The sequence below is a fragment of the Myiozetetes cayanensis genome, unplaced genomic scaffold (genome assembly GCF_022539395.1).
Source record: "Myiozetetes cayanensis isolate MyiCay16 unplaced genomic scaffold, myiCay2020 scf1, whole genome shotgun sequence".
NCBI lineage: Eukaryota > Metazoa > Chordata > Aves > Passeriformes > Tyrannidae > Myiozetetes > Myiozetetes cayanensis.
In genome coordinates, this window is record NW_026086604.1 from 93831904 (window position 1) to 93859383 (window position 27480).

A 27480-nucleotide genomic window follows, 5' to 3' on the forward strand; every position below is an offset into this window, starting at 1 on the left:
TCCCTGTGGTACAGCTGTTACCCACCAGCACAGGGGATTGGTTCTGTTTCACAGAATCACAGAATCAACCAGGTTGGAAAAGACCTCTGAGATCATCAAGTCCAACCTCTGACCTAACACCACCTTGTCAACCAGACCACGGCACTCAGTGCCACACCCAGTCTCTTCTTAAATACCTCCAGGAACGGTGACTGTGCCACCTGCCTGGGCAGCCCATTCCAATGTTCAATCACTCTCTCTGTAAAGAACTTCCTCCTAATGTCCAACCTAAACCTCCCCTGGCATAGCTTAAGACTGTGTCCTCTTGTCCTACTGCTGGTTGCCTGGGAGAAGAGACCGACCCACAGGTGGCTAAAACCTCCTTTCAAGGAGTTGTAGAAAGTGAAGTCTCCCCTGAGCCTTCACTTCTCCAGGCTGAACAACCCCAGCTCCCTCAGCCTCTCCTCATAGGACTTGTGTTCCAGCAACCAGCCTTGTCGTCCTTTGGACACGTTCCAGTACCTCAACATCCTTCCTAAATTGAGAGGCCCAGTTTCCATCTCGTGTTGACCAAAAAACCATCTGCCATCAAGGAAGGAGTAAGAACTACATTAGCTGATCAATGAGCCACGCCCTGCAGGAGCCTCCGCCAATGGGGAGCCTGGCAGCCAGGCATCGCCTCGCCCCGTGGGCTGGGATGGCTGGGAGGGGCCTCCAGCAGATGCGATCCAGGCTTCGCCCATCACTCCCTGGAAGCGGGGCAGCGGGAATGGACCCGCACGTGGCGGCCTCGTGTGCTGGGCACGGGGTCAGCAGGCCCCTCCCACTCCATGCTGACGTCACGGATCTCGCGAGAGCGCTCAGTGCTGCCCCTTGCGGACGCAGGTGAGCGCTGCACGCGGGGCCCGCCCCCTCAAGAGGCCCCGCCCACGGCCGCGCCCAGCTCCTCCGGGCAGCCAATGGGAGCGCTGCCCCAGTCTCTTCCCATTGGCTGTCCCCCTGGCATGCAAATGAGCCCCGACGTCACTTCCTGGGACAAATCGAGCGCCATTTTCTCTTTCTGGCGGCCGATGCGGCGCGGGCGGAGGCGCGGGGGGCGGGCGCTGAGCGGAGCGCCGAGCGGGGCTCCGGCGGTGCCGCCGCCCTGGCGGGGCGTGCGGTGAGCGCGGCGGGCGGCGGCGGCGGAGGAGGCGGGGCCGCGGGGCGGGGCGGCGGGCGCGGCGCGGCGGGCGGGGGCGCGGCGGCACGGGCAGAGCCGGGGGCAGGGCCGGGGGCAGAGCCGCAGCCCTGAGCAGCGGGCGGCGGCCGTGCGGGACGGCGGCGCGGCGGGAGGCGAGCAGCAGCAGGAGGAGGAGGAGCAGGAGCACAGCTCGGGAGGAGGAGCGGCGGGGGCTCCCCCTGCAGCCCGGCCGGGTACGTGCGGCGGGCGCGGCGGGGCGGGGCGGAAGGCGGGGAGCGCCCGGGGGCTGCGCCCTCTCGGCGCGGCGGGAGCTGCGAACGCGGAGCGGCTTCGCCCGCAGCGACGAGACCGGACGGTCACTTTCCCTGCCCCGCAGCCCCCGCCGTGGTGTGGAGTGGCCCCATCGGCCATCGAGGGAGGCGATGTGGCCTCCCCGGTGCCTCGCCGTGAGCGGCTGCTTCGCTTTTTGTTTGCTAATTCCAGCCCGCACTTCAGCGATAGGGTGTGTGTGAGGAACGGGCTGAATAGGTTGTCTCGAAGGCTGTGGACGAGTAGTTTTAATTACTTCTAGTGGATTGTTGTAATTTGAAGCAGTTTGTAGCAGAAGTGTTAGCTTGGATGGTGGGAAGGGCATGCGTGCGGAATCAGCACTTCACCATCAGTTAATGGGATCGTTTAATGGCAGAAGGCAGCGGGATGCGAAATTACGTTGACCATCCTTGTGGTACCTCAGCAATTCGTGCATTTAAAAACAAAGAAAAAGTTCATGAATAATGTATACAAACATAGCCCGCATAATGCAAACCATGAAAACCATTTAGATGTGCTTGCCTTGTGCTCGAGGGCAGGTAATGGGGAGTTTCAATTGTCCTGGTTTGTAAACAAAGTCAAAGGCACGCACTTGACTCCTGCTGCAGCGGTTCATTGTTCTGTAGGGTCAGAATTACGAACAACTCACAGCTGATAAAGTTCTGACATGTACATTGTTGGGGAGGAATTGGTGGTTGTTCTTAACAGTTTTCTGTTGTCAAAAATAAGTGTTTGATCCCCTAAAAACTGTAAAGACTTAAAATGAAGTGCTTGTAAAGACTCACTCTTGGGATATGTACTCTATAATCTAGAAATCCTAGTGCTGCTTTTAATAAACTTTCTGTTAAATTTAGATCAGGAAAAGGGCATTTCTTTAGCACAATATCTGTGGGTAAAAAATAAGGTATATTATAAACTGTAAGAAGACCTTTAATTTCTATGATTCGTTTCATGAAAGTTTTGTGAGAAAACAACAACCCCCCCCCACCCACCCCCCCAAATTATAGCAAATTCAAATATATCTTCAGAAACAAGGAAGAGCCCACAGAGTTTTGTAATACCTTATGTTTTTCCATTGGGAGCTCCTTGATTTGGGTTAAATCCTACTGAACACTGGCAGAACTGGCTTGTGTTTGAACACTTCAGTTCCTCTGCTGAAACCTGTTGCACAGCCTTGGTTTTTTTTCACTTCTTGTCCCGCTGCTGAATCATTAAGGTTTTGTATTATCTGTGCTATGGACTGTCCTGGGCATTTGTGAAGTGCGAAGTCTTTGGGTCATACCAAACTGACTATTGCAGTACAAACGCAGTTGTACTTCCTCCTAGAGTAGCTGGGCTTGGTGTGTGACTCTTCTGCTCTCATGCACATGGGTCTGATGAGTCTTGCAGGATTTGAGTAGGCTCCATGCACATGCTCAGGTCACCTTGGATGCACTTGGATCCTGCTGGGTTAAAGTTCTGGCTAGTGCGCAGAAGGGACTTGCAAGTAAGTCAAAGTGTTGTGTGAGTTAATGCTTTAGGAAGGCTCCATGTGTTTGAATGGTATTGTCCCTTCTTCTGACTTGTCTTGGATAACAGGGATTTGATCGTGTGTTAATGAACCATCACAATAGTTATTTAAACCGCGGCAGGTAACATTAGGGATCTAAACTCATTTTGATTTGACTTGTTAGGCAAGATGCAGGTTGGTGTGCCGTATCTTTATCTTTGTAATCACATGGCTTATTGCTCTTCCTTGTGTAAGCAACTGTTGAATGATGGCTGTCTTTGTGTTGGGCTAGGTGACCTTTTCAGCGGGTATGTGATTTATAACCATGAGAACAGCAAAATTATTGTGACTTTAAAAAGAGTTCTATGATTCCAGACCCCCAAAGGTTTCTTCTTTAGTTGCACAAAGAAAAGTTCAATATTTTTAGCCTGAGAGTTCTATCGCATTGCACTTGGATAGAAATTGGAATTTAAGATGATAAAGAGGAATTATGTTATTGACCAGAACTGCTCATGTTATTTTTTAAAAAGATATATTTTAATTTACAATAATAAACAAGGACAGTATCTGTCCTAATAAATTGACTGTTTTTCTTTCCAGGCATCATGTCTCCCAAAGCTATTAAAACACCTAGAGAAGTTGCTAGGAAGCTATAAGCATTTCTTCCCTCTCCCTCCATAGGCTGGATAAGCTTTGATGGTGCCGCCATACTCGTAAATCCGGTTTGGTCTCTCTCAGAAGGCACAGATAAGAGTCCAGGAAGTGGAACCCACCATGTAATATGTGGTCAAGCAGATACCCAGGTGTGACCTCTTGTAGGACTTGTAAGCTTATCAGAAACAAAACAAAATTGATGAAAGTAAAACTCCACATGGCCAAGCTGAACTCACATTATTCTAGGCAGTTTCTCAATGTCCTCCTGTCTGCTCTCTTTGCTACCAAGTGCTCCTATGCTTTAGATCCTTAGAAATAGTAGATCACGTGCTCTCATTTAATTTTCAGGAGTAAAGTAGTTTTTACTGTTTTCTCAACTAATACTATCAACTTCTAATGACTTTACTGAAATGAAAATAATTCTTTATTGGTGCTTGTCAATTCTGATTACTGCTGAAATACAAGGTGATAAACAAACCTTTATAAATATTCCCACCCAAATGTCCCAAAACCTGTAAGCCTTTATAAAGACCAAAGTCTTTTTAAAAATCTCTTTCGCAGTTACTAGTGACAGTTACTAGATAAAACGTATAAAAACTAAGAATGATTCAATGTCCAAGGCAGATAATATGAAAGGACAAAATACCATAAGCCTTTCATAATTTCCCTACTATAAGCAACTCTGTGAGCAACGGACTAGTGAAACCCAGCTTCCTAGGAACACATCTGGAGATCTGGCTTCAGTGTGGATTATCTGGTGTCTAAAAAAGGTTCTGTTGCAGCCACCTTCTTGTGGGTCTTCTTTACAGGGTTTCTTTGTAGCTACCTCTTTTCCTGAATACTCTAGAAATGCCCGATTATCTAGTTTACTGGTTGTTGCTGGAAGTTTTTGCTTGCACACTGAGGGCATATTTGTGCATTTTCCTTACTCCAACCCATACCAAGTCTGTATTTAATTTGCTTGCAAATGCCTGCTTTCCGTAGGAACACAAACAAAAGTGGTGCTGATTTGATGTAAGGAAAAAAGCTCTCACAGCCTGAGCACAGGCTGTCACTGGGAGAGGTTGCCAGAGAGGCTGTCAAACCTCTGTCTGGAGGTTTTTCAGGACCTGACTGGCCAAAATGGAGTGCTCTGATTACAGCTGATGGCTGAGCCTGCTTACAGGAGGCTGGACTGGATATCCTTTTGAGGTCCTTTCCAAGGTGAGTGAGTATTGTTCTAAGGAGTAGGAGAAATAGGAACTTTCCACTTTGTGGCGACTTCTCACTTTGAAGAGGTGAAATGCTAGTATTTTTGCTTTTTTTTGTTAATGAGGAGAAATAACAGAAGATGGCACTTGGCAGACTAGTGACTGACTACAGAGATTCTGTTACCTTGTTGTTTAGGCTAGCCTTAAAATACTGCAGTACTACTGGAAGGAAAGAGTTGTATTTGCGATCTTTGCTGAAAAGCTGAATGTATTTAGATGTTACAGTTTGTGGTAACAAATGTTGTAGAAATGAATGGAACCTGTAGAGTTGCATAAAACTTCCGTTTGTTGCATCATTATGGAGGTCTTCTCCTAAGAAGCAGCAAATACAGAATAGATTGATGTGTAAAAGGCCTGAGCAAGAGTTGAACAGATTTTTTACAACTGGATTTGAGACACCAACTGCTAAAATTAATTCTTTTATTATGCTACTAACTTGTCTTGGTTCTGTTTATGAAATGGTACTGACTGTGAAAACTAAATGGGTTATCAGTTTATTTGGGAACAACAGTTAAAAGTAGTTAAGGATAAATTTATCTTCTCAGTAGGCAGTACAGTAGAAGGATTAAGACTCGGGCTAGAGTAACTCTGGTTTAGTTTTACTGTAGTTCTTTCATGTTGAATTTGCTGGCTAAGAATGGGATGTGTACCAACAAATGGTAGTTATTCATGGAACCAAAATGCAACTTAAGGCATGAAAAATATCCAAAATATAAGAAAAGCAAATTAGTAGTAAAAGATTATGGATAATAAACTGCATAGTAATCAGGGAATTAAAATGAGGGCTTGAGGGAATAAGCTTAGAAGGTTGAGATTTTGTGACCTTTGTGATGGGGCATTGATGGTCTAATGGATAGAAGGAATCCTAAGAGGGTAGATTTTAGATTAGATATTAGGAAGAAATTCTTAACTGCGAAGGTGGTGAGCTACTGGAGCAGGCTGTCCGGAGAAGCTGTGGATGCCCCATCCCTGGCAGCGTTCAAGGCCAGGCTGGATGGGGCTTTGAGCAGCCTGGTCTAGTGGAAGGTATCCCTGACCATGGCAGAGGATTGGAACTGGATGATTTTTAAGGTCACTTCCAACCCAAACCATTCTGTGATTCCGGTGTTAGATGAGTAACTTAAGGGCCCTACTCCCAAGCAGGTTGTTTAAATACCAACTGAATAACCTTGCACGTGATTGCACATGGTGGCCTTTGGATTGAAGACCAACTACTTGAAAACTGGAAAATAACTAATTTGTATCAGGTTTCTTTTTTGGTGTGTGTGTGTTTTTCTTTCTTTCTTCTGGATTAATAGTTTCCATCTCAGAAAGATTACTGGTTAAGAAAACTTGAGTTACATGGATGTTGTGTACTACATGGTCTTTGTAGACTAGTGGTTTTGTTCTATGAGCTAGACATGCCTCAAGAAAAGTTTGCTTCACCTTCTTCAGTAGCATCAGTTGAAGGACTGAGATGGAGGAATGGTTTCCTGTGGTGCCCAATTTACTGAACCACATCTTCTGGCTGATCTGAGCATGGTGAAGTCCAGCCAGCTCTTTTGTTACCTGCAGCGGACCACGGGGTTGATGTGCCTTAACCTTCTATCACAGAGGGACTGATCATAAAGCTTTGACCAGAGACTATGCAAATTCTCAGTGGACTTCACTTTAAAGATGATTTTGTGTCCTATTTTTACTCCTTGGACTTAATTAGAATGCCAGATCAGTTACTCTGATTTATTCCATTATTTATAGGGTCCCGTTCTACACCCACCCCAATGGTATCAGAATGTCTTCTGGACTTCTTGCTGATGGAAAACATTAGAAAACAAGACAAGCGTCCATCAAATGGGGTTCCCTCTCCGCTTCTCTCTACATGCCTTTCCTTTTGAGGGAGAAGAAGAGAAGAATAGTATGTGAGTTGTTTGAATTTTGATTACAAACCCCCTCAATTTTATGTTTTATACATAAATTAAGGTTTGGGGAGTTTACAGAGTAAAAACCTTTTTCATAATTTTTGTGGGGTTTGCATGTGTGGGGGTTATTGAGGCTTAGCTTGTAACTAGTGTCTTATGTGCAAGGGGATTTTGCAGCCGTTTACAGGAAAATCTTGTCATGTGAGGTAAAGATTTTCTGTTAACAACGATCTTGCTTTTTGTAGTGAAGTATAGCTTTTCAGGATATTTGAGACTTGACAGGGATGAAGTGCTGTTTGGGGATTTTCTTTTTTTTTTTTTTTTTTTTTTCTTGTTCAGACTTGTCCTGGATGGATGAATTATTTAGAAATAAGGACTAAGATGTTGTAAATGCTCCTGGATCATCTGCCAGCTATTTAAGAACCAAATACCTGAGAAACTCCCAGTGACCTTTTTCAGTGCAGGGTAGTTCTTTTGTATTCTGTGCCCGTTTTAGTTTCTTAAATCTCAGTCTAAATTGCATTTTGCTGGCATCCAGGAAGCAGTTGACGCAATTGACAAAGGCACATACTTCTAAATCTAAGCCCATGGGGATACCTGATTACTTTACAACCTTGTGCAGGAAATCTAGGTTTTGCTAGCAATCATATTTTAAGCATGTACATACACGACAGCAAAACAACTTATCAAAGACTTCTCATCTTGATGCTCACATTCAAGGTGAAAGGTGTTGAATTTCTCCTGCCTGGTGAGATGACAGTAATTTTCTGAACAGAACTTAATAAAATTGTGGTGTTCATGTTCTTTTACAACACTCTCACAAAGCAAGTATTTCTGCCATGTAGATAAAAGGAGATCTGAAAGAAAAACTTGGAGTTTTTAAAAAATTCAGATTCTCTTTCCTTTAAGTGATCTACTGGGAAATATTAATGAATCCCATTTCTGTATCAGAAATAGTGTGGCCAGGAGGACCAGACTGTCCCTCTGTACTTGGCACTGGTAAGGCCACACCTCGAATTCTGTGTTCAGTTTTGGGCCCCTCACTATAAGAAAGACACTGAGGTGCAGTAGCATGCCCAGAGAAGGACGATGAAGTTGGTGAAGGCTCTGGAGCAGAAGTCCTGTGAGGAGTGGCTGATAGAGCTGGGGTTGTTCAGCCTGGAGAAAAGGAGGCTCAGGGGAGACCTTATTGCTCTCTACAGCTACCTGAAAGGAGATTGTAGACAGGAGAGGATCAATCTCTTCTTCCAAGGAGCAAGAGATAAGACAAGAGGAAATAGCTTCAGCTCGCACCAGGGGAGGTTTAGGTTGGATAATCAGAAGAACTTCTTCACAGAAAGGGTTTCCAAGCACTGGAATGGGCTGCCCAGGGAAGTGGTTCAGTCCCCATCCCTGAGGTATTTAAAAGACATGTAGGTGTGGTGATGAGGGACATAGTTTAATGGTAGACTTGGCAGTGCTGGGTTAACGGTGGGACTCAATGATCTTAGACGTCTTTTCCGACATAAATGATTCTATTCCATGTTGGTTTGGATTTTAGTTTGTGTTTTAAGACTGTTAAATTCAAGTGCCTGTGTTCAATTATTCTGTCACTTTTTTTTCGTGTTTGCGTTGTTGGTTTTTTTCCCCAGGAAAAGTGCAAAATGTTTCAAATTCCTGTTCAAAATCTTGATAATGTCAGGAAGGCTCGAAGAAAGGTGAAGGACATTCTTGTGGATCTTGGGCTTGACAACTGCAGGGAATTGCTGAAGGTAAAGCATTTGAAAGAATGTAAACCAATCTGAAATGTAAACCGTTGAAAAATATTTCACTTTCTAGTGTATATAGGATGTTCCTCTGCCACAGATCTTTATGGAGGGGTCTTTACTTCAAGAATTACTCATTAGTGACTGATCATATGCCAGGGGAGGAATTTCGTGTGTTAGTATGCAGCATTGAAAGAAAATGTATTTCTCAACAGGATGTGTTATAGATAGTGCTGCATATTCTCTGGTAGGAATGTTTAAACAGAAGGAACAGTACAGCTTCAAGAAAAACACCACAGACTAAGGAACTGTTATTTATGTTCTATGCAGCAGCTTTTTTTCAATTTTTTAAAAATCACATGCAGATGAGGGCTTGAGTCTACTCAAAGACATCAAGTATCAAGGGCAAGCCTCTGAAGAGATACAAATTGTCCTCGTTTCTGAAAAGGGCCTGGCAATTAAACCCAGTAATCTTGTTGCAGACCTTTAAACTTTGTGACCAGGGAAAAATACCAAAATTGTTTTACTGAGCTGTAGTTTGGTTTTGCATCTTTAGAAGTATATGCAAGTGTACTGGGACGATTAAGATGAACCTAGTACCATTGCTGCCCCTTCCTGGAGAAAACTCTGTGCGACAATCAGGAGGGATGCTCACCAGGAGATTGGCAAGCCTAATACCAGGAAAAGGGCAAATGCAGTAATGCAACTAAACAGTAGTGTATTTCAGTGAGCTGGTGCACAGTCTGTTCTGTCTCTTTATTCATGACTCCACCTTGACCACAGTCAAGAGTTTGCTTCTGTATGATGGAACTAAAGTAGGTTTAATTACTCTGTAAGCGTGCTGTTGTGACTTTGTGGTGTTTCTTTTTTTTGAAACTGTATAAGCAAATGATTGGAAAAAAAATTGCACATGCATAACTTATTTTGGAACATTCTTGGTTACTGCAGTTGGACAGTGTTGGATGTATCTAAATGTCATAATAACTCAGGGAAAATTGTAATGTCTAGTAATTTCCATTTACTTACAGTTTTTATTGTATTATGTATTATTTTGTCATCAAACCTCTAACTCAGAACCTGAGTCTGTCTTGACTGTTTGAAGTAGAAATGTGTTGATGATGCCAGGTTTTTACTATGAAAATGCTTGCAGTCTCTTTGATTGCAGTATGGACTTTATTGGTGAATGAGGAATAAGGTGTTTTGTATTTGATTGGTTTTGGGGGGTGGGTGGTGTAGCGTGCATTAGTGTGTGTTTTGTTGGGTTTGCTTAATTTTTAATCAATGGTGGTGGTGGGAAACCCAGCAAACATTTCCGTTTTGGAAAAAGCAATGAGATTTGGGCCAAAAAAATTCCATCTTAGGGTTTTTTGCAAATAATTCTCCCTCAACCAAGTTCATAATTTCAGGGATTTTTTTTTCCTCAGGTTATCTGGGGCTGGTTTTGGTACAAGTTTAGCAGTAGGAAGAACGGTTTCTAGGGTTTGATTTGTACTTGGCTCATATGATGATGGTATTTTTTTTTGGTAATATAGAGTGTGTGAGGTCTTATTAGAATAGAATCATAGAATGGCCTGGGTTTGAAGGGACTTTAAAGACCGTTTATTGAGAAGTATCTAAAGCTTGTTTGTTTTCTCAAATGTTGAGATTGAGTTTTGGGCTCCTTGTGACAATTTAGGAAATGGTATGAAATGATATGATAAAATGTGACTTTCCATCTGGTCTTAAAATTGGTCTTACACTGTTCTAATTAGGCATGATAATAGACAGTAGTTTGTGAGGAAGGTGACAGAGTTTCACATATGACTAGTATCTCTCTGTAGCTTAAGGACCAAATTAATTTTTAGCTGCTCAGAAGGAAACATGGGCCTTTTGTGCTAGATTACTAGTTTGATACTCCAAGTAGAATGTTTAAGTACATTGTAAAGTCAGAGGTTTTCCTTTAATAAACTGTTTTAGCTTCTCTAGCATATTGTGATTTTTAGGACCAAGATGATGATCAGAAGGATGGAACAGGAAAAGGGGAAACAATGGTTTAATTTGAAAGAGGGCGGGTTTAGATTAGGTGTTAGAAAGAAATTCTTTACTTAGAGGGTGGTGAGGCACTGGCACAAGTTGCCCAGAAAAGCTGTGGATCCCCATCCCTGGCAATGTTCAAGGCCAGGTTGGATGGGGCCCTGAGCAACCCGGTGCAGTGAGTGACATCCTGCCCGTAGCAGGGGGACTGGAACTAGATGATCTGTAAGGTCCCTTCCAACTCAAACCATTCTGTGATTCTATTCTATGTCTTCATTTAAACTATAAGCTCTTTATCTTTTTATTCTGGAAAACAGTGATGGTTTTAATACAGAAGGGAGAACAGTTCTTAGTTTAAAAATGTTTTTCTCTTTAACGTAAAAATACCCACTATACATCAGGATTAGTTAGGTTTCTCTGGGGTTTTTTATTCCCTTCTTGTTACCTTTCCCATCTGTTTTCCTCCCCTCCTGTGGGAGACTTGAGAAATGTGGGAAGGGCATAACAAGTTAGCAGACCTCTGTTTAAACCAAGTGTTCACAATAGACATTTGCACCTTTGACTAATTGTATTGATAAGAATGGTTACATTTATCAGTAAATATTTTTCTGTAAGAAATAGCTGTTTCAGCAAAAGTATCTGGATGTGTATTATTACATGCATTTGGCTTGTGGGAATCTGGTGTTTAAGTCTAGGAGCCTCAAACCAGAAGTAGAACATGTTTTAGATAAGCCATAAACTTTAAGAAAACAGTGCGTAATTTGCTCCAGCATATTTGGCTGAAGAATTCTTAATAAATCTCAAGTCTCTTCATTTTCTCTATCAAACATAGTTCTCTGAGGTTCTAGGATTACTCTTGTTCCATGCAAGAGTTCTTCCTGAGGTGTTTCTGGTTTTTTTATAAGAATTTTTGGCTGAAGGGCAAATAGATTACTCATTCAGTGTCTAGGTGTTGATTAGATGGAAACGGATTTGTTTATTGTTGCCTCGAGCTTTTCTGTGTTCTCATCAGGCAGACTTGACTGTTGAAGAAGCTAGAAAGCTTATTGCAAACTCAGCTACATTTATTTAAATTCTTGGATAATGTAATTTAAATCAAATTATCACTGGCATGATGTTCTGGCTTGCTGTAATTTGTTAAACACAAAGGAATGCTCATATTTGCAAGAACAGGAGCCTAGCGCAAACAGAGCCTGCATGAAGTAGGATTCTATATTTCATTGATTGCTAAAGGCTTTGTTTCTCTTTGTTGTTCAGTATATCCTCTGTTGTTGCTAAATTTCGTTTAAATACTGCGTGGTGGTTTTTTTTACCTCAAACTATTAGGTTTATGGATTCCACTCCTCTTGTAAGGTGATCTGATCTTAAATGGTATTTATTATCTGCTTCTGCTGTTCCAGTGATGTGTGGTGTAGAGATGAAAACATCTGGTTCTCTCTAGGTATCTGCAGAGTTTGGAGTGAAGAGGGGTCTGTGAAAGGGAAGGAGAATGTGAGGGGTGAAACGATGCTTGTTTTCTATGGGTAAAGCCTGGATTTGTAGCCTGTGGTTCATCTAAGGCCCTCTTATCTGTTGTTGGAGCTAGCCTGGGGTCTTCAGAAATGCCTAGGAAACACGAATATAGTTTGGTGTGTGTGGTTTGGTTTTTTTGTTTGTTTGGTTGGTTTTTTAAAGTCAGGTTTGTGTTTGGATATGTGCAGGCTGCAGAAAACGGAAGATGAATTTCAGGATTTTTAGCGTAGTAGCTGGCTTTGGCTTGAGGAACTTGAACTGCTCTGGTGGGATTGATTAGAGGAAAGCTGTAAGGAAAGTTGCTTACCTTGACACAAGTGTTCCAGACATGGTAATATTGTTGCTTTTACAGCTTGAGGAAAAGTACTGCAGCTGTTGGAAACAAGCTTCTTTTGTTTTTCCAAAAAAGCGTAGCAATGCTGTGAAGATTTAAAATGTTGCGAAGTAAGGCATAGTGGTAAGTTAAAAAATGGAAGTAAGCGGTGAAATATTACAGATGTAGGTGGAGGAAAGTAGAGGGGGGAAAATATCTTTCAGTATTCGCTGTGAACTTGGCTGGAAGCAGTGGAATTAAAGTGTAAATATTTTCACTCCCTATATTATTTCAGTAACTATGAAATGTTCAGAATTCCTGCTATATTACCAGCCAGTCATATGAACAAATATTTGAGGTAAAATAAATCAAAGAGTGGTCAAAGAAGTAATTTCTTTTAACTGAGTTTTGGGACCTATATCTGAACACTGTGGGGATTTCTGAGTCATACTTTCTTTATGTGGGTTTTCTTTTTTTTACTTTTCCTTATTTTCTGTTGAGGATTTCTTTATATTCAAAACAGACTGCAAAAGCAGATTGTTTCTTGTTTTCATTTTTCTTTTAGAATCTTCAAAGTTTTGATGCAGGTGAAAGCTACTTTTATAACACTTCATGGAGTGATGTCTCTCCTTGGGAACCTGGGGGCAAAAGGAAGGTATGTATAAAATTTGTGTTAGAAATTCTGGGCAGGCATGTATGTGGAGTTGCTGAATTTTGTAATTTTTCAGAAATTGGAATACAGGTTTTTTTATGGTAAAAAAATTAGCTTTAAAGTTTGTTCTCTAAGTGCTGTTAGTCAGGGAATAATCTTATTTTTCCCTGTGTTTTTCCCTGTTATGCTTCTGGTTATAAGGACTGCGTCATTTGTTGTTAAGGAGACAACCTTGAGCATCAGTATTTAAGATGTCACACTAATGTTTTGCTTTTTTAGCCTAATTTGATGTGTAGTATTAACATGATCTTATGTACAATATGGCTCTTGTTTCGTTGCAAGGGTGAAAATGAGATTACATAGATGCAAGTGGATTAAGCTGAAATTATCATTGGTGGCAGTGGAAAACTATTTCCAGTCAGATTTGTGTATGTGAAACAGCTTTTAAAACATATGCCTTTACCATCTTTAAAACAAACTAAGGCTTCGAAGTTGCAGCCCCTGGCACACAGGCTGAGCAAACAAAGCCACTCAGTCTTGGCCAAGCTGTCATTAAGTAGAAAGTGACCCCCTCCACCTGCCAGGACTCTTGTCTGCTTTGTCTCCTATTTCTCCCTTCCTGAAGTTGTGTTCACACATTTAAGACTGGAGGTTGATCTGTTCACATGACTTTGTGGATAAAAGAGTCAAATGTGATGTTTTGTGTGACTAGGGACACATTGTGTCTAGCCTCTTAATGCCACTTCAGATAAGGCTTACAGTTACCTCCAGTAAAGACTACCTTTAGTTTAAGTAAGTGGAATAAATCTTGTTAATTGCTATGATGGTTTCTCTTTTTCCCCCTCATTTTTTGTTTCTTCTTTATGCACATGAAAAAACATCTTCTGTTATCAGGTCTGCTGGCCCCAGCCAGCATGTTATCTGAGCTCTGGTCTCACTGATTTTGTCTCTTTTGCCTTTTCCTCTACCTTCTGACTAAAAAAAGAAGTTCAGTGTTGGGAGATCTGTGTTAGATGAGCAAGGGAGGTTCCCCTTCCTTCTCAGACATGAAATAGGGAAGAATAGGATGAAGATGGACCGAGTGAAGCTTGTCTTCCTTCACCAGTGCTTTAGGCAAAATGATTTCAGTGAAAATGAAAGTGCACCAGAGAGGGAATTTTCTTTCATCCCTATTGTCTGGAGGGAGACAAGGCAGAGAGACCTGATCCCTTACCAGAAGGGAGCAATATGTGTCCTGACTCAGACTAGTCAGCATGACCAGCTGTGTCTGTATCTGTCCAAAACAAGATTGGAATCTGAGCTGATGAAATTCGGTGCAGAGCTGGTAATATGTTGCTGTGGAGCAGATTTGCCAAGCAGTGTCTTTTGGTTACTAAATTGCTCCTATCCCTTTTCTTTAGACAGTCATGGTTCTTTGATATATATCATTCACATACCGTGCTGCCTAGATTTCAGAGAGCAGAAGTGGTCCTTCAGGATGTTCTGTTCCTAAGGGGAAAATAAGTTGTATGAGCTACACTGGAAATTCAGTAGGCTGGAGAAGATACTTATTTAAACGAAGTTGGTGGTTTCCAGCATTAGTACTGTTTTTAGGGAGACATTAACAATTCTGGAAGAACTTGAGGTCTTGGAGGCTGTCCTGTCTTTCAGCATATCTCTAGGTAGTGGGGAATGTGAGACTACACAGCGGAAGGTGTTATGTGTGCTGGAGTATGTTCTTTGGAGTAGGACTAATCAAATTTTCCTCGATATCTCTAATAAGCCTTTTTTTGGATTCCATTTTGTACAGTTGAGGATTGTATTGGTTAATCTCTAATATGCTTTGTTTTTCCTAAGGGGGCTTAAAATTCTTATTTTGTCAAATTTTCTATAAAACTGGGATAGACTGGTGGACTGTAGTAGCACCTATGAACATAAAAGGCAGATCAGATGAGTATGCAAGGAGAACATGCTGGCAAAATTATTTCTAAGGTGTCTCTTTTTGTTCTTTTGCTGAAGTCTCATAATTTTTACCTCCATGAAAAAAACCCAAATTATCTAAGAAGACATGGAAGGTATTTCCCTAGATTTATCAGCATGCAAGCACTGGGCTGTTTGATACTTGTTGGAACGTCATTACTGCAGAACAGCAAATTAATTCAGCAGTTGGACCACTTACCTCTAGAGTGTTCTCATTGCATCTAACAGCAACTGTTCAGACTTTGCAGGAAGGAAACACTGACACTATGGTACAAGTTTATGAGGACAAAAAGACCCAAACCAAAAATGGGGTGGGGGATGGAGTTGAAGAGTCAAAGGGCCCAATATTTTAAAACATATAAGGTTTTCTAAGCCTTGGAGAGCCAATTAACGTAAGCAGTCAGCTCTGTCACCTAACTTCTTCAGAAGTAAGGTGCATCTTTTAATGATGTTGTGTATGCTTCATTAGTTCACTAGTGTCAGTGGCCTTTCTCCAGGCAATATACCTTAAAAGTAAGATTGATGCATCTTCTAATTTGCTCTGATGCTGTTTACTAGCAACTGGGATTAGACACCTAAAGAGTATAAATAGAAGATAATTCAGTGATACCTTAGCAGTGTACTTCTTTAGCAACCTTAGCCAGCCAGTGGCATTATCTGACCCAGTCCCTTGCATTTGGAGCTTAGATTTTGGTTATTATAAGATCATTCTGCTAGTACTGCTAGAAGATGGCTATCTGTTATCTGTAGATGACTGACTATAACCTCCATGGCTATATGAAATGACAAAAAAAAGCAAACCCTGCACATATTTTGTTACTGTTTTTCATAAGGTGTCAGTGAGATGGATGTGGGGGATCTAACTAGGCTGGATGCTGTACTAGCAGCACAGATTGTTCCCTTTGGATTCATAAGGGGCAGAAATCAATGAGGTGAAAAACACACGTAGAGGGAACAGAGAGATTCCACTAGATGTCTGAGGGGGCACATTTGTCACATGGATGTTGCTGTGATTCTGTAGTTTTTGGCAGCAGCCAGAGTTAACTTCCTAGGAAATTGATCAGAAAAAATGGTTGACAGGGATACTAGCTTTTCAGAAATAATGTTCACACAGATACAAAAAGTCATGCTATCACGTGATACAGAACTGAGGGACCAAACCACTGCTTGGTGGAAGATAGTTATATTCTTGTACAGTTAAAATACTTTCCTGAGAAGAATCTGTGTGCTCTGTACTGAGTGTTTTAGAGGAAATCTCTGAAAAAAATTACTCTGATGGGATGTCCAGTCAGTATGAGACAATACAAAGAGGTCATTGCTGTTTTTTCATAAAAGGGGGTTTTATTCCTTTCTATTGTTATTTTAGCTCCAAAAGAATGTTCTTAAAAAATTACTCTTTTGTGGCTTTGCTGGGAAGGTACTTCTGGAGAGTTTTCAGGGAAGAGTAGGCTATTGAAATACAGAAAAAGGACCCTGCCTGTTCTCTCTTCTCTCGTAGATGGGAGCAGGCCCTTAGCTAAATAAAACTTTAAAAGTGTTATATTAGAAGACCTGCTGTTCCTAATTGCTAACTCCTAATTCCTCCTGTCTGTGGTGGCACACAAATTCTTCTTAGCTTGTTCTGTGATTCCCGTCTTTGGAAACGGGCTTCAGAATTACTTCTTTTGAACTGGAGTAGAAATGAACTCACTTAAGGCTTCTCAATACATTATAATGAAGCAAAAAGGGCACAGATATTTCTCCCTTTAAGTATGTCGTCTTTAAATCTGCTTTTCAAAACCAGAAGAAACTGAGAAGATACATGCTATATGTCCAGTGAAGGCATTTTTGACAGGTGATGGTGCAGACATATTTTTAAACAGATAACAGCAATGTAGGAACCGGCAGTTTCTAAGTGGTTGTTTTTCTTTTCTTTGCAGAGATACAGAACAAAGCCGTACTGCTGTAGCTTATGCAAGTTCTCATCAAAATTGCTTACTTCATTCAGGAATCACTTGCATCGTTACCATGAGGATGAAATGGACCAAGAGATGGTGGTTTCTTGCCCAAAATGTGCATTTGCTTCTCATCCCAAAGTAGTGGGAAAACACATCCGGATGTTTCATTCATCTAATAAAAGAATACAGAACTACACAGTTAGCATTTTGGATGGCATGAAACAATTTAGGACTGACATCATAAATTTCACGTGTCTAAAATGTCAGTTCACAGACACCTTATATTACAATATGAAGAAGCACGTGCTGATGAACCATTTTAAAAATTTAATAAGTATATATTTTGGTGAGAAATCTGATGACAGCACAGCAAATTCACTTGAGTACTACTGTAAAAAGTGTAATGCTTCTGCAAACAGCCCAGATTCTTTAATGTATCATGTCTTGACAGCTGATACACACCGAGACCTAGAGAACAAACTTCGGTCTCTGATTTCAGAACATATTAAGAAACCTGGAACAGTGAAAAAAATGTCTATTGCTCCAAAGCCTCTCCAAGGTGTGACAGTGGCTGCTCCATCTGCAGCTGTAATGGAACCTGCTGTCGTCCCAGCAGGTTCCATCACAGCTCCAGCTTGCATCCAGCTTTCATTTCCACAGAATAATCAAAACCAGAGTGTGGTGCAGCCAAACGCAGTTCAAAACCCAGTTGGACCACTGACTGTTCCAAGTGCCTCTGGTAGCCTTCCACATACAACGTCCGCTCCCGTCGTTACGCCGTCGCACGTCGCTCTTGTACCCAGCAATCCTCCTGTAGGTCAGAACAACATTAGTATTCAACCGTCTCCTTCCCAGCCTATCATTGTTTCTCACGGGCTCCCTCTTAATCATTCTGTTGGGACCATAAATAGAACTGTGGCCCCTGCAGTTCTTCCTCTTAATCAGCCTGTCAGGCCCGGACTCTTTCCTGTTAATCAGCGCATTGGTACTATAAATGGTCCAGTTCCAGCTGGAACGCTACCTATTACTCAGCCTGTCGGCCCTGTGAATCAGCCGGTTGTACCAGGAGTCCTCCCAGTGAATCAACCAGTTCCTCCAGGAGTTCTCTCTGTCAACCAGTCGCTTGGGAACATGAATAGACCCATTGATCCTAGGGTCTTTCCTGTGACGCAGACAGTTGGGTCCGGTGTTCTCCAGCTTAACCAGCCTGTTGCCTCTGGTGTGGTTCCTGTCAGACAGCCCGTTGGACCTGGCTTTCTTCAGCTTAACCAACCTGTTGCCCCAGCAGTTATCCCAGTAAATCAGCCAGTTCAACCTCCGGTTTCTCAAAACGCAACTTTTCTGACTGCAGGCTCTATACTGAGGCAGTTGATTCCCACTGGAAAGCAGGTTAATGGTATACCTACGTACACGCTGGCCCCAGTTTCAGTTACTTTGCCTGTTCCTGCCGGCGGTGGAGTAGCAACTGTTGCGCCCCCGCAGGTGCCCATCCAGCTCATGCAGTCTGGGTCGGTGGCTCAGCTGTCCCAGTCTCCGGCCAGCGCACCCTCCCCTCCCGTGGTTCTGACCTCTGAGAACGTGTCCTTACAGGCCTCCCCACCTGGTCCTGAAACAAGCCAGGCTGTCAGGCAGGCCAAGCAGTGGAAGACTTGCCCTGTTTGCAATGAGCTTTTCCCATCAAATGTCTACGAGGTGCACATGGAGGTGGCCCACAAACCACGCGAAGTGAGAATAGATATCCCGGAACCTGACAAACTGGCAGCTTGCGCGCCCTTTCTAAGGATGACAGAAAAGGCGATCCGGTGCTACGCCTGTAAATGTTTTCTCTGTGAGGAAGAGCTCATGAAACATCTCTTCATGCATGGCTTATCTTGCTTATTTTGCACAGGTACTTTCTATGACTTAAAAAGCCTCGTGGAGCACAACAAAAGCAGACACAATGGGAGAAAACAGTTGCATGCAAATTACAGCAACAGAGGATTTCAACTGGTTAATGATGCTCAGGGTGACCTAGTGTTTCCACACTTTGATTTCAATACAGTGTTACCAAATGAAGACATGGGTGAAAGAGAAGTACAATTGGCAGTTCTTGTTGGAATAAATTCAACGATTCTTGTCCCTGTTTACATCAAAGTGAAACCTCAGACAGCAGAAGTGAATAGGAGATGCACCAGAAAAATGTTTACCTGTCCCTTTTGCTTAGGTACGTTTGCTGGTAAAGAAACCTATGAAAAGCATTTGAAAGAGAGGCATCATATAATGCCAACTGTACATACAATTTTAAAGTCTCCTGCTTTCAAGTGCATCCACTGTTGTGGTGTGTACACTGGAAATATGACTCTAACAGCTATTGCTGTACATTTGCTCCGTTGTAGAAGTGCTCCCAAAGACAAAGACACCAACTCAAGCCTGAAGATGCAGCTTGAGCGTACCGAGAGGGAAGAGCTGCTGTTTCTGAATGGTGAAAAGCATGTTTCTCTGATACTGAAAAGAAGGCAATCGGATTCCTGCTTTGTTGCAGAAGACCAAAAGAATAAGGAACAGCAGCCTCTGAGCTTAAGCACTGGCATAGCTCTGTCTTCAGAGAAAGACATGATTTCAGGGGTAGTGCCTTTCAAACGACAAAAGATTAGGACTGAGATGAGGAAACTTCCTTCTAGTGAGGATCTTCGCTTTCTGGCGGTAGATCCTAATCAGTATGATCACAATTCGTATGAGGCGCAAAAACAGTTCTTGTCAGACTACTTTCACGAGAGGCCATATCCTTCTAAAAAAGAGGTGGAATTACTTTCCTTGCTGCTATATGCGTGGAAAATTGATGTTGCATCATTCTTTGGAAAAATGAGGAATAAATGCTTGAAGGCGATAAAAAATCTCCAGCCATCTGTGCTGCTGGGTTTCAGTATGTCTGAACTAAAAACTGTTAATCACAGTTTGATTTTAAATGATGAACCATTAAATGATGAACCATTAGATACATAAACAAGCTTTTTTTAACAGCTAAAAGCAATCCATAATTGCATACTTACCAGTTTAGCAGTTTATTATATTATTTGTTTTAACTTGCAGACTGGCCTGTTGAAGGGTGCAGTAGTACAAAAAGTATCGTTCAGTTGTGACTGTTATTGTGAAAGGCACACGTAGCTGTGTATTTGAAAAAGCTAAAACCTTCAGACGTACACATCTGGAATTTGTTTTAGCATTTTACTTTTTCTGGAGTAGTATTGTGGGGTTTGTTTTTTGAGTTTTTTTTTTGTGAATTTTTTTTTTATTTTGTTCCACTTCATTTCCCTTTCTTCCCCTTCAGGCTCCCCTTACACTTTTTCTACCACCAAGTAAAACACTTGTCCTGTTAAAAACAAATTTTATTTTATTCTTCTGCGATGTTGTCATCTTCTCTCAATAATAAAATGTGTAATGTTGGTTAAAATACCGAGGTAAACTATGTGAAAAACATGTATGTGATTATTCGTATTTTTAAGTCCTCCTGATTCTGAAGAAGTGATTGCGGCCTTTACATTCATTGCCCCTTCAAATTCCCAATGCACTGGTAGCAATGGCTTTTTTTTTTTTTTTTTGCCGCCTCAGTCAAAATACCTGTGCCATTTAAGTCTAGTGACTTGTAGTTTCTACTGAGTATTAACGTGAGGATTGAGGGGCTTGCGGGTGCCTACTGACGTGTTATAATGAACTGACTTAAAATGGTTATTATCTGTTAAACAGATCTTGCTAACCAGAAGTGTTTACTCTTTTTGTTGGTGTTGAAGCCTGGTTGTTTAAGTAGCTATTGTTCTAGGCTTGGTAGCAGCATTTGTTTTATTTTTGTTTTCAAAAAGCAAAGCTGCTTTGGAGAGTGTCAGGTTGCTTTGATACATGGAGCATATGACTTCTGTGCACATCACTTACCTGTAGAGACCCTATCCAAATATCACCAAAATTTGGTGAAAAATCTGACTTTTATTTTAAAGTGCTGTTTTATGAGGTAGGAACTGAGCAGAGCCTCTTCCCCAGCAAATTAGATCCCTGGGTTGAAGTCCCTTGGATGAGAAATTGTACAGGCTGAAACTGGATTAATTGGTAGCATCAAGACTTTAAGCTGTTGAGTACCTGAACCAGTGATATTCATGTAGTGATTGTTTTTTATTGGCCTATAGAGAGCATCAGAACAGTATAAAACAGAAACAGAGTTATCTTCAATGTGAAGGAACATCCCTGTTACAGAGCACAGATAAGCTGTTGGGAAGGTTCACTTGAGTTGAAGCACGAACTGGTGGCCTTGTTGAGTACTGTCCTTTCTTTCTGGATATACTTGTTTTCATCTGGCTTGTCAAAGAGTTCCTCCATTCTTAATTAACAGCCAATTACATAATAAATAACCTGTAAGGTGACTTATTTTTTCTTCCTCCTTTGCATCCCCCTCTTCCCACCCTTCTTTCTCAGAAGAAGATAAAAGAGTTCACTTGTGCCAGTGTTTGTTACAAGGAAGGGGTGATACGCACAAGCTTATTTCTATTTTTTAAAGTAGTCAGCATACTTTGGCCAATGCAATAGTTTTAAAAGCAGATGAAGAATGGTTTTAGCGCTGTTTCTGAGCAGGTGTGACATTTTTAGCAGAACTTGGTGAGTTTCCACCTGAGGTTCTATAAGCTGTTTGGAATTATATTTTGGATATAATCCTAATATTTTCATATCAATTCCTTCAGAGAGTTTTAATGTGTGTGTAACATATGGTTACTTAGAGAGGATCTGCTGTTTGGAAAAATGTAGTAATTTAATAGCAGGGTTAAACAAACATAAACACCATTAATGGGATCATCCACATGCCCCACCCCAAAAACTGACCAGTGATTAAGAAACAGTGTGTTCTTACAGTCTAGTAATAGCTCATTAAAAATATTTGACCACAGCACAGTTTATTAAACTGTCCAGAGGCCTTTGAGTGAGGAAGAGGGATGCTCCATAGAAGTTCTGAAATGTAGGCACTCATTCTCACTCTTAACAGCCTTGGTCCTGTGAGCTCTGACATCCTTGGGGTAGTTCTACTGGTATTGGTGAAACTCCAGCATGGAGAAATTTGGCAGTGTGCATCTGGGAAAGGCTTACCATGAATGGCGAAAGATTCTAGCTGTAACAGTGTGGCTCTAGGGAGCTGAGAAGTCATTTCAGGGTTCATCCATGCTCAAGGCACCAAGGGAACAGTCCAGTCTTACCAGAGTTTTCCTACATGGTATCCAATATTGATGTTAAGCATTTTATTTACTGTACTTTGATTTCACAGTTTTAAATAAACCGGATTTCTAACTTTCTCTTAGGTATGTGTGCAAATGATTACCTATCCTCTCCCTTCCTCCTTTTAATACATTTGGAGAACTTAATGTGAAGGTTTCTTTTGATGCAAAAGGCTATTGAAAGAGACAAAAGGAAAGTAAGACCTAGAGCTTGAATCCAGGTGCTTTAGGTAGACCTTATTGCTTTATAGTAGTATCTTAATTTATTATGTCAGATACTGATAGCTGCGTATTTTCCTAGAGACTGATTCTCTTAAATATTGGTAGTAATTTGCTATCACTAAATGCTCTGGCTCTCATTGAGTACTGTAGAAATAAAGAAAAAAAACAGATGAATTTTAAAAATGGTGACTGAGAACACTGTGTGGTCATGTTTTTCAGGAAAACCAAGGAACTTGAAATCAGCCAAGATAAAAATCAGTGTCTTTAACTAAATTAGGCTTTTTGCCGTAGGCTTCTCATGTGTGAAGTAATTTGGTCAGAAAGTGTTAACTCTGGGAAGATATGTTGTCCCTGTCTGGGGCTCCATGTGGGCAGTGTGGTAGATACCTCTCTGACAGTTCTCTAAGGACAGGGCCTCATATTTATGGCATGTGCTGTTGGGAATGGAAAACAAAGGATCTGCCCTCTGCAGCAGACTTTGCGAATACAAGCCCTTGAAGCATATGGATGAAGCTCTCTGGTACACTGTAAAAGAAGCCCAGTTGGGAAGAATACTGGTTGGTTTGCAGGATGATTGTAGCAAGTAGTTGTTCTTGTGGGACTGAAAGGAAACCAAACCTACGTGTGTTCTGCTTGTGAAACGTATTGGTCTGGAAAAGTGTCCATGTCTGAGAAGTATTTTGTTGTGGTGGCATGAGTTTTGTGCCTGTGAAATAGTGTGATGACCTATTATTTCAATATGTAGTAGGAAAGTTTATTATTATAATGTGACTTTTTCATGTTTCTTCTGTATACGCCTGTGTGCTGGGAATTAAGTTAATGTTGTTTGGTAAACTGCCATTTTGTAAGGGACCAATAACCAAAACACCTTTGTGATTGGCTTTTGGTACTGTATTCTTGTGTAGAGTGCGCCTACCTTCACCACTGCATGCAGTATTTTTCCCCTTCAGTGCTTAAAGTTCAAGAAAGCTCAGGGTCTAATTTAGGTAGGTGTTGGGTATAATTTTGGGTGTGCAATTCTCAACAAAAGTATCCAGTAAATCTATTAAGTCTACTGCAGCTTGATTTGTCAGACTTGATGGTGGACAGGCTTTTGTACTAAAGATACTTGATAAGTAGCAAAGCACTTGATACTTGCTAAGTACAGATACATGGAGAAAAAAGTTGCAGTCTAATAGCAAGAGAAAAAAAAAGAGAGACAAAAAAAAAAGCTGAGTTAATGAAAATTATTCCTGGGACTTTGTAAAGTTCAGGAGAATTTTCACTTACTCTTCTGCAAAATGTCTGTGAAAACGATAAATTGAGGGTATTCATGAATTAAGCAGAACTTTGTGGTGCTGCATTTAAAGTCTTAACACCTTGCTTTAGTCCCTGCGTATCTCATTTTGTCCTTTCAGATGTGACAAACAGACCGCAGATGTCCATTTCTCTTCTTTGCTTAGGTAGCAGATACCAAAACATGTATTATGTAGTTCTTGCTTTGCGTTTGTCCAGTTTAGCATACTGAGGAAGAGGAGGCGTCTATTGGTGTGTGTGCGCCTTCAGTGCTGCCCTGTGTTTGTGAGAAGGATCAGGAACACTCAAGTGGGCTACGTGCCCATCCTCAAATTCCACATAAACTACGGTTTATTAACACAGTGTTTTACCTAGCAGTGTGTTGAAAAGTAGCTTGTAATAAGGGGAAGAGACCTCAAGTATCTTTGTGGGTATTGTTCTTATTTTATTTTGGCTGCTTGTCCGTTAAACAGGAGTGCTGGCAGTTCTTGCCATCCTTGGAGACTGAGGCCAGTAGTTGTTTTATGCATCAAGCTGCATAAAGCAAGCCAGGTATGGGACAGCTGGCAGTGCGCATGTGTGATGGAAAACCACCAGGCATGGACACGTCTGGAGAAAGATCTGCTTAATTATATTGTCAGAGTCAGTGTCAGTTTGGTTTATAATCTGTTGCTAAGTTATGGACAAAGCCAGAAGTGTGTAAAGCAGTGTTGCTGACCACGTGCTGCATGGGTGAGGCTGAGGAACCTCTCTGTGACATTAGGTAAGGCAGCTGCATTCAGCATGATGGTGTCATGCAGAGATCCATGAGAATGAAAGGGCAGGGTTTTTTGGGGTGGTGGGGGCAGTCTTCCTGGTGGCACTGCTGTTGTCTCTGCTGCTCACTGGTTCTCACCTGGCTGACATCTAACTGGCTGCTGCTGTACGAGTAGCTGAAGAAGAATGCACACTTGTGGATAGGTGGAAAAATGCCAAGACACCAACTCAAGCACAGTGAAGTGCTATTAATGAATGTAGCAGAAGAGAGATTACAAAGAAGCACTGTAGATTTTTAGTTGTTTTTGCAGAAAAACAGTCAAAGGGGTGAGAAGTTACCCTGGCGGTTTCCAGCCTTCACTGAGATGTGGAGGACAGTCTCCTGTGGTCTGGGTTTATTGGCTGTGCTGTCACACACGTGGTTTGCCAGCAGATCACCTCTTAGAAAAGGTGATGCAGAAAGGATGCTGTTGGAGCCTCTGTGAGATACTGTCTTTGGCATGTAAGGACATTGTTTCCTGTGTTGTGAAATCATTTCCAGGTCATGAAGGACAAGTGTCCCTAACAATTTATGAGATAATTTGCATATCAGATAGACACAGTGTCATCCATCTGCCACAGGACTGACATCATACACTATTCTAGAGACCAAGGAGTGAATTACAAGGTTTTCAGAGCTCTGTCTCCTCAAGGGCATTACTTAAGCCAAACCTTGACTGGTAGCAGGTCTGAGCAGGTCCCTGCAGAAGTGAGGAATATGAATAGGATCTGGGGTCTCTGGATGCTGGGGGGCTGTGGGAACGGGCAGTGCCATGGGGGAGCCTCTCCAGAGCCCCTCTGAGCACGACACCAGGCTGGCTGGTGCTGCTGCACCAAAGGGATTGGGGCTGCCAGGGGCCCGTGTAGTCTTGGGCAGAGCAAAGGTCCTTCCACAAGTGAGACTTTTGCCACTGGATTCTTCTTACATCATTTGTGTTCTTTACTGGCTATATTAGAAAGCTTGGAGCAGAGGCTTCTAATTAAAAATATTCTTCTAAGAAATAAAATGTGAAATATTTATAAAATATAATATTTTTAAGATAATATAATAAAAGTATTTTAAAAATTGCACATACAGTTCTGAATGCTTTAATCTGGGGGGGAGGGGGTGACCCAGAACAACAGCAGCAGCAGCAGCAGCAATAAAATCCTCTTAATAGTTCAAGGTTCCTGGGGGAACAGAGTTTAGCAAAAAGATGTATTAAAAAAAATCAAACCAAAAAAAAGACGTTTTCTCAGAGCAGATGCTTCCTACTGGTTCTGTTGCCCTAAACCACCTGTCCCTTTAAGGCAATGAGATCAGCTGCTCATAGAAATACCTGAAAGTCTTTGCATGGGTTCTGCACTTAATTACCCCTTTCTGTCTGGTTTTTGGATTAGGTGGAAGAGAAGTGGTAACTCTCTGCCAGATCTGTGTTACTTGCATAACTTCTGCTTTGTACTACTTTGTGTTTGAACATTGTTAGATCTAGTTGTGGTTTTGCTGGAGTATTTGCATCACGCTGAGAAATACAGACTTCTCTTCAGGAAATCTGCAGCCGCAAAAACTTCTGATTACAGTGACTTTACTGTTAGAAGATGTTTAGCTGATGGGGTCAGCCATGTTCCTTCTCCGTGGATGAAAGGAGGTGGATTTTTAAAGGAATTAAGAGGGCAAAAATTTACACAGACAGTTTTAGACAGAAGAACTCACACAATCCTATAAGCAGACCCAGCCGAAATAGGAGGGGTAAATTGTCATGCAAATACTGTGTTGGTGACAAGTCCTGAGCAAGGTGGTAAACCTTGCAAGGGTGTTTTCTTCCTTTTCTATTTTTTCCTTCCTTCCATACCACTAAATAAAAATGTACTATTTTTTTTATTCTGCTTGTATGATAAATCAGCTTTCCCTCACCTACCCCATGTCCTTGGGCAGCCTGAGCTGCATTCTGTAATGCTGGAGGTGTGCAGTCTGAGGCCTCCAGAAGTTAGGGTATCTCTGAGGAGATACCTTCCCTGGAGGAACGTGCCTGGAGAATGGTGGGAGCAATACAAAGTCAGTTTTAATCTGAGACTCTGTGCACGTAGCTGGGGGGGTTTGGAGCAAGCACAGTCTGCTCGTGCTGCAGCCAGTGCTGGGAGTCCCAGAATCCACACAGAGGGCTGCAAGGGAGAAGCAGGGTGTTGGGGTTAGGCATCCAGTCAAGGTGCAGCCTTGAGACATCCCTGCCTCAATTTACATCCTTTTTGTTTTCAACTGGAGATTATACACGTTGTGCCAAGGTGGTTGCACTTCAAACAAATAACATTGCTGTAACTGGGGCGAGGGGCACCGTGCCCTGATGGCGATCAGCAAGGGGCAGGATGGTCCTGTGGTGAACTGGGGCTGGATGCGGTCCCTGCACCTTGGCTCCTCAGCCAACGTCTTCCCAGTCCTCCCCTTGTGGAGGCCCCTGATAGAGGAGAAAAAATGGTGCTGACATCTGCTGGTTATTGTTGAGATGTTAGTGGCAGTAATCCTGCCCTTTCTGAGGAACAGTCACACTGTCCAGCGGCTCATGGCACTGCCAAACACTGTGGAAGGTTTAAGGTGCTCTTGTCCTGTCTGGTCTTCTCCAGTGGCATCTCCAGCTACAACTTGGTTTCTTCATTTGCTTTTTTCCCCTCTTCTGAACTGAGGCAGTAATGCTGAATTTACTGCTGATCAGGATGATTTCATGTCTGTACACAAGTTCTTTGAACAACCAGGGTTGTCTTAAAAAATCTTAGAAAATACTCACTTCTTTGCTCTCAAAGGCTGAAACCTTGAGAGTATGTGTGTGTTATGTGCCTATGTCTGATTTGCCTCTTGAAGTACCCAGTTAAATGAACTTTTTAGATTACTGGTGACAAAAATTACCGTTATGGATTTGACTTGTTTCCATCCCAACAGTTTTAATACATCCATACCTGTCCTTGATGTCAGATATCCTTCTCAAAAAGCATTCAAAAGCAACATGCCAGTTTAGGTGCTGGAGAATTACATTCTTGGGGCAGCCCTGAGTACTTTTTGATGGGTATCTGCAGGAAGAAATAAATTTACATAAAGCCA

General features: G+C 42.0%; 1 protein-coding gene across 6 annotated transcripts; it reads left to right on the forward strand.

Annotated features, from left to right (window-relative positions):
* Window positions 1–1013: 1013 nt before the first annotated feature.
* ADNP2 (ADNP homeobox 2) lies at window positions 1014–27480 on the forward strand. Of its 6 annotated transcripts, none has more exons than XM_050308520.1 (5): window positions 1014–1138; window positions 6599–6755; window positions 8391–8510; window positions 12908–12997; window positions 16873–27480. In XM_050308520.1, exons 2-5 carry the CDS (start codon window positions 6720–6722, stop codon window positions 19870–19872), a joined length of 3246 nt encoding a protein of 1081 aa, XP_050164477.1. In that variant the 5' UTR covers window positions 1014–1138; window positions 6599–6719; the 3' UTR covers window positions 19873–27480. The 6 variants fall into 6 exon arrangements, with proteins under 6 accessions (XP_050164477.1, XP_050164484.1, XP_050164467.1 ...); XM_050308527.1 differs by lacking the exon at window positions 1014–1138 and adding an exon at window positions 1265–1392; XM_050308510.1 differs by lacking the exon at window positions 1014–1138 and adding an exon at window positions 2465–4814.